General features: G+C 41.2%; 1 protein-coding gene across 4 annotated transcripts; it reads left to right on the top strand.

Annotated features, from left to right (window-relative positions):
• Positions 1-264: 264 nt before the first annotated feature.
• On the top strand, positions 265-19,797 carry LOC117491798 (ELKS/Rab6-interacting/CAST family member 1-like). 4 transcript variants are annotated; one of them, XM_034141891.1, is made up of 21 exons: positions 265-430; positions 1,763-2,546; positions 2,657-2,845; positions 5,238-5,529; positions 6,286-6,413; positions 6,552-6,626; positions 6,727-6,882; positions 7,053-7,220; positions 7,448-7,615; positions 7,710-7,847; positions 7,970-8,110; positions 8,343-8,483; positions 8,611-8,804; positions 9,381-9,392; positions 10,360-10,495; positions 11,035-11,166; positions 12,099-12,259; positions 12,534-12,681; positions 15,055-15,150; positions 16,163-16,348; positions 16,932-19,797. In XM_034141891.1, exons 2-21 carry the CDS (start codon positions 2,001-2,003, stop codon positions 17,067-17,069), a joined length of 3,345 nt encoding a protein of 1,114 aa, XP_033997782.1. In that variant the 5' UTR covers positions 265-430; positions 1,763-2,000; the 3' UTR covers positions 17,070-19,797. The 4 variants fall into 4 exon arrangements, 3 of the variants coding, with proteins under 3 accessions (XP_033997782.1, XP_033997783.1, XP_033997784.1); XR_004556794.1 differs by lacking the exon at positions 265-430 and adding an exon at positions 15,380-15,459 and having other exon boundaries at positions 2,001-2,546; positions 16,932-16,958; XM_034141892.1 differs by lacking the exon at positions 265-430 and having other exon boundaries at positions 2,001-2,546; positions 10,360-10,489.
• The last annotated feature ends 185 nt before the right edge of the window (positions 19,798-19,982 follow it).

The raw sequence follows: 19,982 nt of genomic DNA, 5'->3' as shown, positions 1-19,982 counted from the left end.
GCATTCCAATCGTTGCCTAAATAATAAACGATTGTTTAAAGCACTCCAGATTTGACAAATAGATGTTTCGATGACCACATCTTTACTTTTTTTTCCAGTTGAATTTAAGGCAATGCATTTATTTGTCAAAATGTTGGTACGTCTGCGTTCTGTTGCTGTCTATATTCATCCACCATAAACCTCGTGACCGCGCGTTTAAAATTTAAGCGTGGCGAGAAAGTCTGTCGTGGACGCGCACAGGAGTCTTGACGTCACTGAGGCGCCCTGGCTCTCCTGAGCCGCGAGTACTGCTGGCAAAACGATGTAAAAATCAAATAGACATCTATCGAATAATTAACATATAATGACGGGGCTTGCAACCGATTTCCGATTGTCAGAGGATTCACTATTGGCGCTGACTTGAGCTACACCACACCGGACAACGAGAAAGGTAGTTTGTTTGTAGAGGTTTTCACCGCTGGCTATTGTGTTAGCGAGAAAAAAACAGAGGTTCTGGTTGACCATAGATTAGATGGACTAGCCTTCATATGTCATGACGAGCTAGTGTAAAACGTACATGCATTTTATATGTTTCCTAGCTGATTAAATATCAAGGAGCGAGATAAGTTATTCGCAGTTCTGAATGGAGAAACACGAAGCCGCTGAGTAGATGTGGAGCAAAATGGATATGGTTTGATGTGGGTGTCTCCAAAGCAGACCCTGTACCGTGTCGTTAGGATTGTGCCACATTTCCTTAATTCATGATTAATGTTCACAATTTGACACCGTATCTAATGAACTTATCACGTCAGGTTTCTAGCTTTCTATTTGGCAGACCATTTTTTTACGTTTGCATTTAGTTTTATGAGCAGGAAGATTTTCCCCTTACTATGTCCACCATGGACAATCCCCTTTTCCCTCCCTAGCTTGTATTAATCCACAGCGTCAGCACATTGGAAACATGATTCGTAGCTTCAAGATTTACTCTTCCGACAACATATACGCACCTATTTGCTCTTACTAAACAAAGGAACAAAATTAAAGGGATACATAGGAGTTAACGGTACCGATGTCAGCCTCTCCTGTTAGCCGGTATGTTAACGTGTCGCTAGCTGCTAGCAAGGCCACGCAGACTGCCCAGTTAAATGTCTGTAGCAAAAATTAATTTTAAAATATGAAACCGAGCAAACGGCAGAGTAGTCGGAGACATTTCCGTACACAATCCTGCTTTATGTGTTGTTGTGTTATCTTCTAGCATTTTGATTGAATAGTCCAACAAGGCTGACAAAAGGGTTATGGTTATGACTTACCAATAGCTATAACGTCATTAAACGTACACTTTGTTAAGGATACACCTAAAATCAGAGGCTCCCAAACCGTCCCACATCATGTCATGTACTGTATAGAATAGGTCGATTAGCAAATACACCTGAAATAACTTGTTCTTAGACATGACTGTAAACAGTTACATAACTGTCTGTACTCCAGGAGGGGATCTAGTGAAACCTAAGCACACAGTGGCCATCTGTACTTACTCTCAATTTGCTGAATTTGTTCTATTCCACATTTTGCTGGAGATTGTAGAGACCCCTTTAATAATACCTGCAAATCAAACCCAGGCTTGTTTGATTAAGGGGCCAATAATTTGACGCTGGCTGGTTTTGTTGGGACTTTGATAACTTTGTCAATTTAACAAACATTTTTGTCTTATTAATTGAAAACAAATGCTTTATGTATGCTATTGCCATGTAATTCATAGGGAACAACTGTGTTTTCTTCACAGATCGGTGTCATAATTTGAAACACTGGACAGCTCCTGGTGGATGAGGAAAGAGTAAAGAGCTTCAGACCTCTAGTTTAGGATGAATATTGTGCCCACCGCCTCCAGCTGAAGCAGAATCACCACTTCGATTCAGACAACTGGTTAAAGCCCCCAATCACACAATTGGCAAGAATAAATACAGTCACTGGAGGTCAAATTTCCATTTCTCTGTGAGCTCCATTCTTCTATTTAGCAGAAGATGTACGGTAGTGCCCGCTCTGTTGGCAGAGGGGACACCAACCATAGTGGAGGAAGAGATGGAGGTGGTACTGGTAATCAGGGATCTGGCCGTTCCCCTCGCCTTCCCCGTTCCCCTCGGATGGGACACCGTCGCACCAACAGCACCGGGGGCAGTGGAGGGGGTCCTGGAGGGGCAGGAGGGAAGACGCTTTCCATGGAGAACATCCAGTCCCTCAACGCTGCGTATGCAACCTCAGGACCAATGTACCTGAGTGACAATGAGGTTGCCTTGGCAAGTGATCACATTCCAAAAAGTGGTGGGACAATGACGACCATGGGGAGACAGAGGGTGACATATGGGTCAAGGAGCAGCAACAGTGGAGTTGTGGCCGCTAGCACCCCCAACATCTCCACCTCAGTGCCTGGCGGTGTTCTGCTGCCATCAGGCATGATGGCAGGGGATGCTCTAGCTTTTGGGGACCACCACATGGCCTCTACCGTGCCCCACTCTCTAAGGCAGGCTAGAGATAACACCATACTGGACCTGCAGGCCCAACTGAAGGAAGTGCGTTTGCAGATTTTTTCAATCAATGATTTGTACATTTGATAAGATTGATTTGCTCTGTTTGACAGACCACATTTACAATCTGCTTCTCCATTATCCTGCTTTTTCAGATTCTGCGTGAGAATGAGATGCTGCGGCGAGAAGTGGAAGTTAAGGAGAGCAAGCTTAGCTCCTCCATGAATTCTATAAAGACCTTCTGGAGCCCAGAATTAAAAAAGGAGCGAGCTCTCAGGAAAGATGAGGTTTCTAAAATCACTGTGTGGAAAGAACAGTACCGTGTGATTCAAGATGAAGCACAGGTCAGTGTTACCTTGCATTTATTTGAATATATATATATATATATATATATATATATATAGATACTGATATGTTTGTCTCAAAACTCTTGTTGCTCTTTTCATCAAGTCATTTTCTATCAATCTTAATAGTATCATTACTTTGTCTGGGTGAAACATGTTTGACTGGAAGAATGCTATTCATTCAGACTGTCATCTTTAGTGAAAGTGTGTTTTTCTCTGTCTTCTCTCTCTACATGAGCTAGAGGCAGGATTTTTACATCTAGTTAATCCTCTTATATATTATGCAGCTATATGCTCATGCTTAATAGATGAAAGTGGCCGTAGGTCTAATGGCCGCATTAGCATTTCTGTATGTTTTAGAAATGGCTGGATCTAGTGAACAGGATGAAAATGTGGTGAAAGTGCAAATATAAAGCCACGCATATGTATAGTAGTAACCACTGTATAGTTTAACCACTGCAGCAAATAAGAAACAAAGCAGTAAAAATAACCTTTTGTTGTCCGCTCCTTTTTACTGCTTTGTTGTTTGATATTCAATAACTATCACAATCAATTATTTTATTGTTGTCTTTCAAAAAAAGATTAATATCCTGTGGAAAAGTAGCATTCTTAAATACCCTATATAGATATATATTTATTTATAGGGTATATAAGAATATATATATATATATATATATATATATATATATATATATATATATTTTCAGTAAAAAAAGGAATCCTCATCATATAGTTTCAGTTGTTGTGTTCAGCAGCCTGTACACACATATTTATACTGTATTAACACATGTAATTTGATTTAAAAAACAAAATAACATTAAGTGATATAGGCAGAGGCTTTATTTTGAAGCCCTACAGTTTGTTTTGGGAACTGTGCAAATTAAGTGTAATTAATGAAGAGAAATAGCCTTTGTTTCATTGTGATTCCTAATGGTTGGGCAGATCTGTATAATTTGCTGTTTTCACTCCTGCCGAGTCACAGAATCACAGTGTGGACTAATTCCCAGTAATGCCCGACTAGCGCAGAGCTAATCAGTGGGTGCTGTAATTTAAAGATGTTTGCTTTCATATGTCGGCCTCCACCTCCCACACTGGCACACATGCAGCAGAAAGCACAGACTCAAACGCATTTGGCTAATTACAGCTTCAGTTAAACTGCATGCCCTCATTTAATCCAGGTCCAACTGACCGTGCATACATCTGCAACTGTAGGCTCAAGTGTGTCATTTTGTGTTCTGATTGCTATGTTTATGTGTGTGCATGTCAAAGCTATCCCCAAATCCCTGCTAAATAACACGTATGCCCATTATCTAGTATATAGTAGTGTTTTCAACTTTTTTTATAAGAAAGTCAGGTATTCACAAAAAAAATCACTTATCTCATGGGTGAATACAATTATATTTATTATAGGAGGTTGATGGTTTCATCAGTGGTAAAACAGTAAGACACATGTTATTGGAACAGATAAGAAAGGGATGATGAGCATCTTAGCAATCTGCCTTGTAAACAGTTTCCCAGTGCTGTGCCTGTGTGCACTCTGCCCTTACGAGTGGTGACTTAGTGTTTGGATCAGTTTAGTTGGTGCATCACTTCTCCCATCCTTTGTGCTCCCTCAAACGCCTGACAGTTATATCTGCTCAGGCAGAGGGAGTGAGAATATGGGAGCTGAGAAAGAGAGAAGGTGTGTGTGTGTGAGATTCCGTGTGTCGGTGCATGTGTCTGCCTGTGTGTATGTGGGGGGTGGATCGGTGCAGTCACAGCAGTGAGTCAGCCTTAGTCACGGGGTGGAGAAGGTGATGGAAAGGGAGGGTTGGTGAGAGGAGAGGTGAGAGTATTTGAGGGAAGAGATAGGGCGAGGTAAGATAGATGAAAAGTGTGTGAGGAGGAGAATGACAAAGAAAGGAAAGGGAGGGGGCTGGTGGAGGAGGACTGAGAGAAACGAAGGCAGACACTGACTTCTCTCTTTGTTCTGTCGCCTGAAAACGCTCGCAGCTGGTTCAGACCAGAGTACCACAGCTTTGTGTCCCTGTCTCACAGCAGCTCTGCCAAGTCTCTGGCGTCAGATGCCACAAACAATGCAACACTATACTACTAGGCTGATTGTGTTTCACCACTTGTATTTCTCCGGGCATGAAACATAACACTGTCCACAATGCCTGGCTGTTGGGGGTGCATCTGTCAGGCCACTGCATGATTTGCAGTCATCATTAGAGGCTGATTTTTAAAATGCTGTAACACAATATTCTGCCAGGATCCATTTCCATACGCTGGGACGAGAGCAGCCACTGTGTTTTTCAAATAATTAATAGATTTACCTTATATACCCATGTGATAATACAGAAGATAAGAGAAATGTAAACAAATAAATATGTGTCTCTTGTTTGTTTCCCAGCACCTCCAGATGACTGTTCAGGCCCTTCAGGACGAGATGAGGATCCAGAGGGACCTGAACCAGCTGCTCCAGCAGGACCCCTCCATCCAAGGCCGGGACCTGGCTCTGTCATCCGAACCCACGGAGGAGAACTACCGGCGGCTACAGGCAGAATACGAGAGGCAGGCCAAAGAGCTCTTCCTCCTTAGAAAGACCCTGGAGGAGATGGAGCTGAGGATTGACACACAGAAGCAAACCCTGGGGGCCAGAGACGAGTCCATCAAGAAACTTCTGGAGATGCTGCAGAGCAAAGGTCAGTTTGAGTTGGGGGGAAAAGTTTAAAACGAACTGAGCCTTGATAAAGTATCAAAGTATGAATACTTTGGCTTGATTTTGAAGCCAGTTCAGAGTCCTTTTTCAGTTTTTGATTTTTTTCTACAAAACAGTATTTAAGTCAACAGGAATACTAGCAACTCTTAAAACTACTAAGTCAATGGGATTTTCCAAGAGCCTTTTGGGTCTCATAAGGTTTTGGTCTGAGGCTATCACTTAAAGCCACGATGGTTGATACTTGTTTCTCCTCAGCTCCACCCAAGCGCTCTCCCCTGCTGGCCAAGTATGGGTTTCTGCTCCATAACTAACCACAGTGCATGGTTTCAACTCAAGCATGCTTCTGAGACTAGAAATATCTGAGGGCTGAATGCAAAGATCTGTGCATGGATGAATCCCCAAATATTTAAATGTGATGGTTCTTGGTGGCACAAGGTATCAGAGATATCACATTTGAAAAGCTAGGTGCAAAACCAAGAGGACATCCAAAGAAAGCCCCAGAGAATTTCCTATTTATTGTAAATGTTTTTTAATTTCATTTTAATGTTGGCTGTGGAGTTGTGAATGCTACAAAGATGAGGTACAGTTTGAAAAGTAAAAGGAAACTTCAGCTCCTGTGTAAGCCTCTGAAGGTTTACCACGTGGCCTATGATGTTCATTCTTGCTGTTAAAAAGACTTTGTGCAATGTTTGTCATGTACTTCATCATTGTAACCAAGGTGTTATGTAATTGGTCACAGGGCCCTCTGCAAAGGCATCCGAGGAGGACCAGGAGCGGACCAGGAGACTGGCGGATGCAGAGATGCACAGGCATCACCTTGAGAGTTTACTGGACCAGAGAGACAGAGAGATTAATGCACTAAGAGAGGTAATGTCCAGTCCAACCATGGCAGATAAAACACTACATCTAATTAGTCTACATTATCAAATGTTATACTCTGAAATAAAACTGCACATAGATGGTTTATACCCACATGTAACAACTTCCTCTTTTTCTGACCAAAAGGAGCTGCACCGTCGATACGAAGGAACCCCCGAGTCCACCAAAACAAAGGCTCTACAGACTGTCATCGACATGAAGGTGAGGGATTAAATGATTAACTGTGTATGGGTATTTCTTTGTTAGATTTGGCTAAAAAATATTCATTCTATGCTTGTGAACCTCTCGTCATCAACCCCAGGATGCAAAAATTAATTCAATGGAGCGGGGCCTCAGGGACATGGAGGAGGAGTTGCTGATGCTAAAATCCAATGGACTTCTGAGCTGTGAGGAGCGCCAGGAGGAGATGAAGCAGATGGAGGTCTACCGTAGCCACACAAAATTCATGAAGAACAAGGTATGACCCAACACGAGCTGGAGTTTAGTTTGACTGTTGTAATAAGCCTTTCATTTAGATGGAGCCTTTTTCTTTGCATTTTTCCAGCCTTGAATTTAACCAAAACTGCTTTGCCATTGCTAATTTATTTCCCTCCCCTTTTCTTTCTCCCATGGCTTCATCTTTTTTAGATGGAGCAGGTGAAACAGGACCTCTCAAGGAAGGACACAGAGATGCTTGGTTTGCAGACCAAGCTGGAGACCCTCGCCAACCAGTTCTCAGACAGCAAGCAGCACATTGAAGTCCTCAAGGAGTCCCTCACTGCCAAAGAGCAGCGGGCTGCCATCCTACAGACTGAGGTACACCAGATCCTTACCAATACACTCTTGCCAAACGGAATAGTTGTAAAGCAAGACCACTTTAAGAGTGCATATGTTGTCCGGGGAGAAAAAATACATGTTCCTTTTACTTATGACTGATAAAATCATAAACAAAAGCTCAGAAGATTCAATATGTTTTTTAGCTTCTTGACTACTTGTCACGATTATGGTCAGTGTTTGTAAGCTGTCTGCCTCGGCTTGACTAGGTGGATGCCTTGCGCCTGCGCTTGGAAGAGAAAGAGGCAACTCTTAATAAGAAGAGCAAGCAGATACAAGAAATGTCAGAAGAGAAGGGCACTCTCAACGGGGAGATCCACGACCTGAAGGACATGCTGGAGGTTAAAGAGCGCAAAGTTAATGTGCTTCAGAAGAAGGTGAGGCCTTGTGTTGAAACCACCACATGCAGTTATCATGCTTCAATGTACGTCCTGTGGCTAATGTTTAATGTGATGGTGTCTTGCTCTGCAGATTGAAAACCTGCAGGAGCAGCTGAGGGACAAGGAGAAGCAGATGAGCAGTCTGAAGGAGAGAGTCAAGTCTTTGCAGGCAGACACCTCCAACACTGACACCGCTCTCACCACTCTGGAGGAGTCTCTTGCAGAAAAGGTGACTTTTGAAATTGTAGGAATGGTAATTATTTCATGACATGTCAATTTGTAGCAATGTGTGTGTTGATTATATTTGCAAATGTAGCATGAGCTTTTTTTTCTTCCTCTACCTCCTCATAGGAGCGCATCATTGAGCGCCTAAAAGAGCAGCGAGACAGAGACGACCGGGAAAAGACGGAGGAGATCGACTCTAACAAGAAGGAGCTGAAAGAGTTGAGGGAGAAGCTGAGCTTACTGCAGGGAGACCTGTCAGACAGAGAGGTGAGAAAAACATCCAGATAAGCTCACACACACAGGCAAACTCTTGTTTACTGTGATTCTATAAATACACTGAAACATAACAACGTTCTTTTCCATTAGTCTCACTTGCGATGAGTCAGGGATGCCTGTATTATATCTATAACTATCTAATGTATTCGCAATCTCCTTAGTTCTGTGCTCTGTGCCTTCAATAAGCTGGAACAGGTTAATTTATACTTCTGTGTACGTGCAGACGTCTCTGTTGGACCTGAAGGAGCATGCATCATCTCTGGCCTCCTCTGGGCTAAAGAAAGACTCCAAACTCAAGAGTATGGAAATTGCCTTTGAGCATAAGAGGGAGGAGTTGCTCAAAGTGGAGAATCATCTCAAGAGAGTGAGTTTCTCAGCTCGACATGATGCTACTAAATGTTTACCTACTGTGATAAACACATGGTCTGTTATCTAACATTTACCTGTAGTGAATACAACTGCTTTCTAACCGGCTTCCCGTCTGTTGTCAGGCTCAAAACGCAACGCTGGAGGCTAAGGCCAACACTGAGCTAGCCGAGCGCATTAAGAACCTCGAACAGGAAGTGGCTCGCCACAAAGAGGATTCTGGGAAGGCCCAAGCTGAGGTGGACCGCCTGCTGGACATCCTTCGGGAAATGGAGAATGAGAAGAACGACAAGGACAAAAAGATAAATGAGCTGGAGGGGTAGGTGGAAACCTGCATCCTTAAAAAAAGGGCGACTGAAAATCCTTAGCTGCACAGTATTTAATAAATGTGTGTGTTTAATGTGCATACGGTGTTTGATTGTTTGCCCTGGAGTCAATAATTTTGTCTTTTTAAGTGCTAATTTTTGTTCGGCATCTATGCGGTGCTTTTTGCTGTGGGCTTTCATCCCTGATTGGACTTGTGCCCACTGTTCCTCATGACTGATGCAAACAGTTTGTCAATGACATTATGTCACTCATGAGATGATTGCCCCCAGCACATCAAATCAAAATCATTGGCCATGTTCCATTTTTGCATCTTGCTGATGTGATGAATGTTATTAACAGACCTGATCTAAAGCTAGTAGGTACAGCTATAGTAGTTGGCATACAAAAGTCCTCCTTCTGCAATTGTTGTCTTGTTCTCGTGACACTGGACCCCTCACAGAATGCTAGAGCTGATGTGTATTAGGGTCCCCGTCCTTCTTTCTCTTTTCCTTATTGACTCCTCTTCCTGGTCTGTTTTTCTCTTTTAATGCTTTCTTGTCTTTAAACCGGAAATCTCTCACTCCACCAGTGTCGCCTCCAGGTTAGTATTTGCTCTTTTCTCTCTTCCCTGACCCTGGCATCCTTTTTTATTTTGGTTTCTTTCCATGTTTTCCTCCCTTGTTTCTCTCCACCTCATGTGATGCTTCAAGCAACAGCCTTGTCTTGAGATATCAAACTTTAGTTTTTTCCTTCTTTCTGTTCAGGCTCTCATCCACCATTTTATTGTTCTGTCTTTCACCCTTTTTGACTTTTTGCAAGGCTGTCTCAAATCTAGCCACAACAAGTCTGTAAAGCAATACACGTGATGCATGCACATGATTTTAGGGCGTTTTTAAAAAGGGTAGCTTTTCATTGCATCACATGTCTTCACATATGATTTATAAATGCCTTTTTATTTGCATCCTGAAATTGCGTTAACTAACATCATTACTGATTTATAAAGGCTACATGGATGATCATTAATGTGGCAATGTATAAGAGTCAGCAAAATATCAATTAAGCTGTCTTTACTTAGTTTGGAAATTGTTATAAGTAAAAGAAAGCTTTCCTTTTATTTACTTGGTACATATATTTGACATGTAGGGATGCTCCTATCCATCATTTTCAGTCCCAATACCTGGCCCTTCGATATTCGCCAATATTAATTACAGATTTTCTGCCAGTGTAAATACATAGATAAACATGTAATGTATTGTATTTACGTAATAAATAATGCACCGGCATCTAGGTAGCAACATTAACAGGAATAATTAAAGTACAGAGCTTATCAAGGCAGCAACAAATTGATCAAAACATAAACAAAAATGAATACTACAGTGCAAAACAATTGACATAATTAAAAAGAGTTAAATAGATTGGCCCCTCTGTCCCCAGATATCTGTACTAAGTATAACTAATTTGCACTTCAATTCACCATCTTTATTCAGTTAGAATCATACATTACATGTATTCCATTTACTTGTACATAACATGTAACCTCTCGCATGTATCCCGTGGTGTCCCTGTAGGCAGATGAAGGACCAGACGAAGAAGGTGGCGTCTCTGAAGCACAAGGAGCAGGTGGAGAAGAGCAGGAACGCTCGGCTGGAGGATGAGGCCAGGAAGAGGGAGGACAACATGTCCGAGAGCTCCCAGCAGGTGAAGGTGAGGCACCTGTGCGGTGCGCTTGTATGAACTTTGCCTTAGAACAATCAGGGTCCTTTGCCGGTCCTGAACGTTTTTAAATTCAAGCCTGAAATTAGCTTAAATAGGATTTCTATTTTGATCCGCAATGGGAAAGTGCAAATATAGCCAGATGTGGTTTGAGAATACTGTGTTAAATATGTGGTTGAAGCCTAAGGGAAGTCCTTGAGAAGGCCAATGCTTTGTTTTGAAGACATTCAAATTGGGATGGAATAAAAGCTTTAAAATTGTACAAGAAATGTCAAAAGAATTGAGCTGCAATGAAATGACACTTTGGTCTAACCCAGATTACTATTGTAGTGTTCAAACATGTCAAAATGCTTGTACTTAAAGTAATTTGAAGACATCTGCCAGTATGCATACATATGGGTTATACATTTTGATATATTTTTCTTAAAAAGTCAAATATAAGTTGGTGAGAGTTGAGCTGTTGTTAGTCTTGCACTGAGTTCAGAGACCAACAAACCGTAATCTGATCTCTCCCTACTCGTGTTGTGTAGGACACTCTGCGTCAGAAGTCGGATCGCATCGAGGAGCTGGAGGAGGCGCTGAGAGAGAGCGTTCAGATCACCGCAGAGCGAGAGATGGTGCTGGCTCAGGAGGAGTCTGCCAGGTCGCTCCAGGAGAGACAGGTACACAACTCGCCCTGAACACACACAACACAAAGCAATTTTAATCAACCCAAAGAAACACATTCATAAAGCATAAACAAATGTATATTCAGATAAAAGAATCACCTTCATATACTGAGGTTCTTTCTCCTCATCCTTTGTGCTGCCATTGTGGTGTTTCTGGTCCTCTCTCCACCTCCTTCCTCTCCTCTGGCCTCCGTCTCTTTCTCAGTTCTTTTATCTTTGCTTGTGGTTTTCTCGTTTTCTCTCTGCTACACACCGCCTCTCAGAAGCACTTACTCAATCCAATGCATGAGTCCAACCTCGCCCACATTAAGTTGTCTAAGGTATGAGCCCAGTATGTGTGACCTCCCATCAGTGAGCAACAACACTTCCAGGGGTGGACACAATAACAGCAACACCTCTACAATTCTCTGACCCTGCAATACGTGTCTGTGGAGTTTGACCATTTTTGAAGGAATTTGACTTTTTGTCGTTGGATTGGTGTTGCTGTTTCCAGCCCATGTAATTTAAATGTTATTTTGTTTACCTGCTGTTGCTTATTAAACCTAGCTATGCTGAATAATTAATTGGCATTGGCAATAAAATCAGGAAGCTAATAGACTTGATCATTTGGGGATACACCTTTTCAATCAGTCAATTGTAATTAAAATATTACTGATATGAAACAAGGGTGCTTTTGGGCCCTTTTTTAAATGAACAACAGGTAAATGAAATGTCATGCTGTAGTTTAATGATATAAGTGTTAAAGTTGTAAGTCCCTACCCTTGAAGCCCACATGAATTCTGCTGCCTCTTATTAAAGCACTTCATACTGGAAAGTCACCCAAAGAGCATTGTTTTTTTAATAAAGAACCCTGTGCTTTCAGTGATTTATGTAGGGAATCTGATTAAATCTATTCATGATTTAATTGTTGTTGTTTGTGTTTCCAGATGGAAGAGCTGCTGGGGGCCATGGAGAAAGTGAAGCAGGAGCTGGAGTCCATGAGGGCCAAGCTGTCCTCCACGCAGCAGTCTCTGTGTGAGAAAGAGACCCACCTCTCAACCCTGCGTGCTGAGCGCAGGAAACACCTGGAGGAGGTGCTGGAGATGAAGTAAGACGCGTACGCACGCACACACACACACACACACACACACACACACACACACACACACACACACACACACACACACACACACACACACACACACACAGTAGGGTGGAGAAGACTCTGGAGTATCGATTGTTGCCTTCATCTTGTAAAATGCCATCTTATTCTGACCTTCCCCTGCTGGCAGCATGATTTTCTGCATTGAATAATAAATTATAATTGAGCTATTTACTCTTGTGGTTAAAGGCCATCATGTTGTTTGGTTCCCTCCTCGCAGGCAGGAGGCGCTGCTGGCTGCCATCAGCGAGAAGGACGCTAACATCGCCCTGCTGGAGCTGTCCTCCTCTAAGAAGAAGAAGACTCAGGATGAGGTGGCTCTGCTGAAGAGAGAGAAGGACAGACTGGTGCAACAGCTCAAACAGCAGGTACACACATGAATGTTATCTCCAGTTATCTCTCCTACATGTCTCTAAAGCAGAATATGTCCAACAGTAGGAATAGAGCGCAGGGACTTGGTGTCTCACTGGAATTACTTTAGAAGGCTTAAATACAGGATGTCAGGGACAGTTTTTCAGCAACAATGAATTGTGTTACAGGGCTCAATGCTAACTTTTTAAAGTGGTTGCCAGGCTGGCAACCAGGCATCAGCTTTTGGTTGCCAAAACTGAAAATACGGTTGCCATTTTTAGTCACCTTATATTTTAAATAATTAAGATACTATACAGTTATACATCAACTTAATAATGAACATGTGACACAAAAGAATGTTCAAATGCTTTATTACAATAAGTAATTAACACAATTATTTGAAACTAAAGTGGTAGTAAACTTGTCTACCCTCAATTGCTGGTATCCAAAATACCAGTAGTGCAGCTGCTGTCATGTTCTTCACAGATCCCTCAAAGATGAATTGAGCAAGTCACTAGTTTCTTAGTCATCCGTTGTCTCCCTTTCACATTTGGGTTTTCTTGACCTTTGTGCTGATCCCCACCATAGATCCATTGGCCCTTCAGCATTGAAGTCTTAATTGTGGTTCTGTCATTGGCCAGACTATTACATTTCTAATGTTAAATAAATGAAAACCATTCACAGTTAAGAATTAGATATGAATTATTAATGCTGTAAATTACCTTTAATATGTCTAACTATATTTAAAATGTGTTACCTTTTTATAGAAGTGATTATTTGTATGCCAATATTTTCCTATGGTAAAGTTTTCGTTTTGCACTTTTATTTTGGTAGTAATAAGATCGGGACTCTTATTTTGAAGGAACCTTTACCGGAAGTGAATGGACAACGGAGCAGAATGTACTTAACTTATTTCTTCTTAGAATAAGTGAGAAATTGATTTAACTTCTGTTTACAGCTATCATACTGGAGAAATAAGAAACTGTAATTGAATGCAATCATTTATGGCATTAATAATTAATATCTAATTCTTAACTGTGAATGGTTTTCATTTATTTAACATTAGAAATGTATTAGTCTGGCCAAACTTGATGGCAACCTAAAATCCCTCTGTATCTCAGATATAGAAGATATTATTGGAGACGCACATTTGTGGCACATTTGTAACGTTGTGCCAATTTGAGCAAGCCCGCAGGCAAACCTGAGCGCGCACAGGGTGGAGAGGTTGAGCGAGGGAGAGAGAGGGAGAGGGAGGGAGAGCGTGTGCAGGAGTTTGTGAGAGGGCTTGAGAGTCAATATCTCTTCAAAATATAATTGATATATCAATTGCGCGCTCAATAACATAACAATAACATTTTCTATGCTCAAAATGTTTCATTGCGTGCTCAGGATAGAGGCACACAATAACGCCATATATTTCGCCTCCCAAGACTTTACCCATGTCCTCTTTGCTTTTCGTTCGGGTTTATCTTGCGCTTTATCAGTTGAATCACTTTGAACATTCGTTTGAGATGTTGACGGGTTGGCCGAACTCTTTACCCCACAGTCAAACAACTTAATTTGCTTCGCCAATTTTTGTAAAACAGAGGGGGACCGCGAGTAAACGTGCATCGCTTTCTGGCTCCGTAATCACACCAATGCACCTGCAACTTAAGTATCAGGTTCTGACTGGTCACAACAATAATTAAATATCACTCTTAATACAACAAATAATTAACATTGATCTATTTTGGGGTGCACATTTTGCTGTTTGCTGTCCTTATTTCTTCATGTTAAAAACTGGTTGCCACTGATGGCAACCAAAGGCCAAAAAGTGGTTGACATTTTTTCTGAATGGTTCCCAATGGCAACCTGGCAACCGTTACTGTCGAGCCCTGTGTTATAGTAAGGCACACTGTGGAAGATACAGGCCAAATAGCATTAAATGATGTCCCTTGGTAATTATTTGAGACACTAGGGAGCAACGCTTTTTACCAACAGTATTTAAAGTCCCTTAATGTAGATCAACACACAGTCTCTTTCTCTCACTCTTAACAGCAGGCCAATGGAAAAGTAAACTAAAACAGTGACTCGGCATCAAACTCGTCCTTTTTGGTTCTTTGTAGCTTGCGCATCACAAATCAGAATGTCAACATTTGTCTTCTAAATCTTGGTTTGAAGTCATCATTATTTGCATGTGCCCACGATTGTGGGTATCGCTGGACTTGATTCCAGTATGTAGCCATGCCCACAGACCTTTTATAATAATGTTTTTGAATTAAAATATTAATATAGGTTAATGCCAGGACTGCTTATATACAAGTACATGTTCCATTCCGGCTTTTCCTTATATGACATGGTTCTTCTGCTCTTCATCATATCACTCAATTGTCTTTCTATTTAATCTACAGACTCAGAACAGAATGAAACTGATGGCAGATAACTACGAGGATGACCATCTGAAGACTGCTCCTGACCAGACAAATCACAAACCCTCTCCAGATCAGGTAACCTTAACCACCATCTGTATCCTGAACAGCTTTCCCCGAGTTTCTCTGAATCATTTGTTGAAAATGTGTTGTCTCTTTGTTAAGAAGGTTGAAGTGATGCCTTCTATCTGAACGGAACTATGAACTTAAAATGTATGTTTTCTTCTGTCTTAACTACTCTGTCGATATACGCACTAACCAAATGTTCCTTTGTAATGCTGCGATTGGCCTACCTTGTGGCTAACAGGATGATGAGGAGGGTATTTGGGCGTAGCCAACCTTTTACCCTCCCCCTCTCTCTCTCTCTCAGACATTTTATTCAGAAGGGTGAGCTTGTACGTAAAGCCAGACGTGTCACACCTCTCTTCATCGTTGATCCGTGGCATGTTCACTTCATCACTTGTCTTGTACTCATTATTTTTCTTTTGCTGTTTGCCATTCCTCTCGTAATGATTTTTTTTGTATCATTGCTTTGTCTTTCTGTGAGAGCACATTTTACCGCGCATCCCGTGCCTTTAACCCTGGTGAATCATTGTTTTTTTGTGGCTTATGGGATTGGGATCAGTGGTTTGTGTTTGTTGACATGCAAAAGCTAAGAGGATGAGATGATTTTGATCCTGGCTCAGTCTCAAACTAAAGCATCTTAGCTTTGCATGCCATTGCTCTTCACATTTTGACCCACACAAACAGGTGTTGCATTGGAACACGTTTTTAACCCTTCATGTAATCAATGATTTGCGCTAAACCTACACATATAATGATCCAGAATACTTTTATGATGCACCCAATAACGTTGGCTCTAATGTGAAATAGTTTTTGGTTCATAAGCATGCATGCAATGATTTATTTTTGTACTCATTCATTTATTTTGTGGTCTTGTGCCTTGGTCTTTCCTCCTGTTCAATCATAAAAATCAAAGCATAACTCCTTTGTAAAGCTCTAATGTGTAGCCTAAATGTATTTATCTTTTACTCTTTTTATTTTAATTTCCACACTGCCTCACACTCTTCCCTTTGGTCCCTCCCTGCAGATGATACCCCCTCTCCTAGCCCTGTCCCAGAACCGCAGTAAGCTGAAGCTCTACATCGCTCACCTGACGGACCTGTGCCATGACCGGGACCCCAGCATCCTCAGCCAGCTCACGCCGCCCTCTCACTATCACCATAGCGACCCCGAAGATTGGGAGGAGGAGCTCCAGAAGATGAGTGTGGAACAGGTAGTCGAGGAACTCCTTTGCTCTCCTCTGTTCATGTATACATTGTCATTTTCTTAAATATACATATATCAAGATTTTAATTCAGTGAAAAACATCAGCATGTGTTTAACTTCTGAATTGATCATGATTGAAATGTATAGGCCAACAAACACATTTAGAGTGAACAAATCAAAATCAAGGAAATGAAATGACCGTAGGGATAATGTATCTTTTTAAAGGCACAGAATAACTGACATGTTTTGTAAGCTTGATTGAAAAGGGGCATATTTAGGACACATTTAAAACGGATTGATTTTAATTTGTTTCACTCGTATTACTTATTCCTCACGTTATAACTTGGTTATAGTTATATCTACATATGTGGGAGTCTTAGTAAGCTCCATTACTGTTTTTATTTGCATGATGCAGTTATTTTTGTAAATAATTGTATTAGAGATAAAGCCTTTATTAGATTGAAAAAAGGATTTCCTCCCTATCGCTAGATTCATTACATGTCATGTTCATTAAGCTCTTTTTTTTGTTTCATCCGTTTGTTGATTGAAAGTCAGGTTTCAAGAAACTAACCCATGCTTTTTCCCTCTAGTTGGAGCGTGAGCTGGAGGTGTGTGAGAAGGAGAGCGGAGATCTTCAGGAGTACGCCAACTCTGTCCTGCAACAGATCGCAGACTACTGCCCCGACATCCTGGAGCAGGTGGTCAATGCCCTGGAGGAGTCATGCTGACCACTCTCACCTCAGGCACCAGCCGGCTGACCCCTGCTCTCCACGTAATCTGTAGCTGAGCCCAGGTGCCCCTACCTCCCCTCAACCAGGCTCCTGGAAGGATGAGAAAAAAGCTGGGGCATTATCTGAGCTTTCCTTCCTCGCTCCCCTCGTCCACCCTGGAACAAACTTTCACAACTACAAAGTGCTTTCCTGTCTCATGTGTCCCTCTAATGTCAGGCCTGTACAATCAAATGAGTGATGTTCACAAAATGTTGTCAAATATGGCACTTTGAGCAAATATCAGATTACACACTGCAAACGGAGGGCTTTTTGATGATGACTGCTGTGTCAGGAGGTGGGAAAGACACTACAGACCTCATTCTATATCAGGCATCACAGCATATTCTAGGTTTGTAAAAAAGGTTAAAAGCTCACTGTATGCATTTGTGAACTCACCAAATTTGATTTTCACTTGTAGTATAATAAGAAAAGTATTGCACACCTGTTAGTCTGGGACAGGTGCGTTGGGAGAGAAGGATATCCGATGAAAGAAGCAAACCTCCGCACAAAGTCTCGGAGCATACTGCCAACCTTCCTCTCCCTAGACGTCGTCATTCACAGCAGGAACTGCTAGATAAAGCACAGTTACCTCACCCACTGCTATCTCAGTCTTTCACCCTTTAAATTCCTCTTGCATATTTGTAGGTAAGAGTATTCCTTACATGGGACAGGAAAGCACTTTTTGTCTCAGAAACAGGGAGCTGCTACATCGAGAGGGGAGCAGCGAGGAGCTCAGTTCAGGGGGTGGATAATGGAGCCATGTAGATGCTTAGTTTGTATTGCAGTCAGTGTTCCCTAACTAGTAGGTTGGAGCCACTAGTTAAAGATACAGCTACTGGTGGCTGAACATCTCAACACTTAGGAAATGCCACTTTTTAACCAAATATAAATGCAGCATGTTCTCCAAATGTTTCCTCTCCCAGCTTGGAGCTGCGGGTGAGTTCTTGTAGCCGGGATTAAGAGGTAGGTACGTTTTACTGTGTAGGCTGTGGCTGGGTCACTGGCATGAGAGGGGGATTAAGCCGGACCTTTGACACAGATCAAAGGCCAGCTTTTAGTTACACTATGTTCTCAAATACTAATGAGAGAGGGAAAGAGAGAAGGGGGAAACAAAAAAAAAAGCTTTTACTCTCAGAGACTTATTAATTTTTAGATGGTTTTGCACACAACGTCCACTTGTTTATGAGGTATGCAATGTTTCTTTTGAGAACGTTCTAGTGGCCTTGGAGCATGCACAGAGATCATTACTGGACCTAATGCAGGGATAATAGTCCTCTGTAATATTGGTGCTAAGGCATGATGTAAGAACTTGTGATCTGATCCACTGATCATTCAGTCTCATCCAAAGGTTCTATAGATGTTACTTAAAGCCCACCTGTTCTTTAGTTTGTAGACTGAACACTGAAGAATACAAGCAATGCCCTTTTTACTTGTATTTTTCAGATCACTTTCAAATGCAAGTGATGCCTCCTTTTATTGTATTTTTTGAAATCTTCAGGGCCGGAGTTTTTAATTACTAAGTGCATCTACATTTACAGGAAATAAAAGTCACTTTTCAGCATATTTTGACTTTTTAGATCAGTTTGTAAATAACGTGATATTTAACACGTACAGTAACTGAATAAAGGTAATTAAGTGGAAGGTGTTGTGCATTCTTTAAAAAACAATCTAAAAAGTTAAAAGCAGTGCAGTTGTCTTTTTGTCTAATTTTGTCTTCAGGACAAAATGTGTGCGTGTGCGTGTGTGACAGTACTGCCATAACTTGCGGAAAGTCATGTTCTATAGAGATATATATATATATATATAAATATAATACATCTATATAAAAATATTTACTGTATGGATATGCATTGAATGTTTGCACAGAATCTTGAGAGCGAGCTGCTCTGAACAAAATGACCGTCGAGTTAGTGTCCTCAGCAGAGACTGAGGAATGAAGTGTCAAAAAATCTTGTGTCAAATGTGTGAACTAAAAATGTTTTCAAACCGTGACTGTGTGATGGGAGAGTACTTTTCTTGCATTTATTTCTAACTGTCATTTTTATATATTTTCACCATACGATGTAAATGTACTACCCTGAGATTCCAGTGTTGTCTTTTCTTCTTACCTGTTATGTCAGCAGTTTGTGTTGGTTGATGTCATAGGCAGACTGCGCCTGATGGTCTCCAACCATCATGGCCCTCCTGCTGTTTAAGCATAAACATAATATTGCAAAACAAAACCGCATCTGGAAGCTTACTACCAAACTTCCTGTGTATGTTGGATTTAAAGATGCATTTGGTTGGACTAACTGGGTTTTTACTTAAAAACAGCTGTTGCTTTTGGAGGATGTTAGTTGGATCCTTGTTTTTGTACTTTTCGTCCGTTAAACCTCTGAGTACATTTAACCCCTCACCTTTCACCACTGGGTTCAGTTTGTGTTTAATTCCCCTTATTTTGGCCTGTGTGTCCCTGCCCTTGCCTTAATGTCTTGTCATCTCTTTTTCTCGACTCTTTATTGAGGAACACAGAGCTGATTAAGGGGCTTCTGTCAACTTCATGGTATTTGTTTCTTTTGCATTTGTATAAGAAATGTACTGCCTTCTGTTTGTATTAAGAATCAAACTGTAAAAAGAAAGCAAAACAGACATGTTTGTGAGTTATTTGGATTTTGTATGTATGTAAATAAATAAATTATAAGCCTTGGTTTCTTGCAAACGTGTTTTTCAATGATGGGCACCACTGTTTATATATTACATGTACTTTGTTATCCCATTCAGGTGTGAATATTATTTAACCCTTAAAAACAAGCTCTTGTAAATGTACAGCTCTTGAAATAATTAAGATAATCATCTTTATCACATATTTTACTGTTGATTGTGTCTACTGGT

The sequence above is a fragment of the Trematomus bernacchii genome, unplaced genomic scaffold, assembly GCF_902827165.1.
Source record: "Trematomus bernacchii unplaced genomic scaffold, fTreBer1.1, whole genome shotgun sequence".
NCBI classification, from domain to species: Eukaryota; Metazoa; Chordata; class Actinopteri; order Perciformes; family Nototheniidae; genus Trematomus; species Trematomus bernacchii.
The sequence above is the reverse complement of the archived record's forward strand: the minus strand, read 5'-3'. Positions and strand labels throughout refer to the sequence as shown.

Excerpts from the sequence above, each read along its gene's own strand:
- LOC117491798 (XM_034141891.1), top strand. The coding sequence starts at position 2,001 with ATGTACGGTAGTGCCCGCTCTGTTGGCAGAGGGGACACCAACCATAGT. Across the intron at positions 5,530-6,285 it reads GGAGATGCTGCAGAGCAAAG|GGCCCTCTGCAAAGGCATCC; the intron begins GTCAGTTTGAGT and ends AATTGGTCACAG. Across the intron at positions 16,349-16,931 it reads AGAAGATGAGTGTGGAACAG|TTGGAGCGTGAGCTGGAGGT; the intron begins GTAGTCGAGGAA and ends TTTTCCCTCTAG.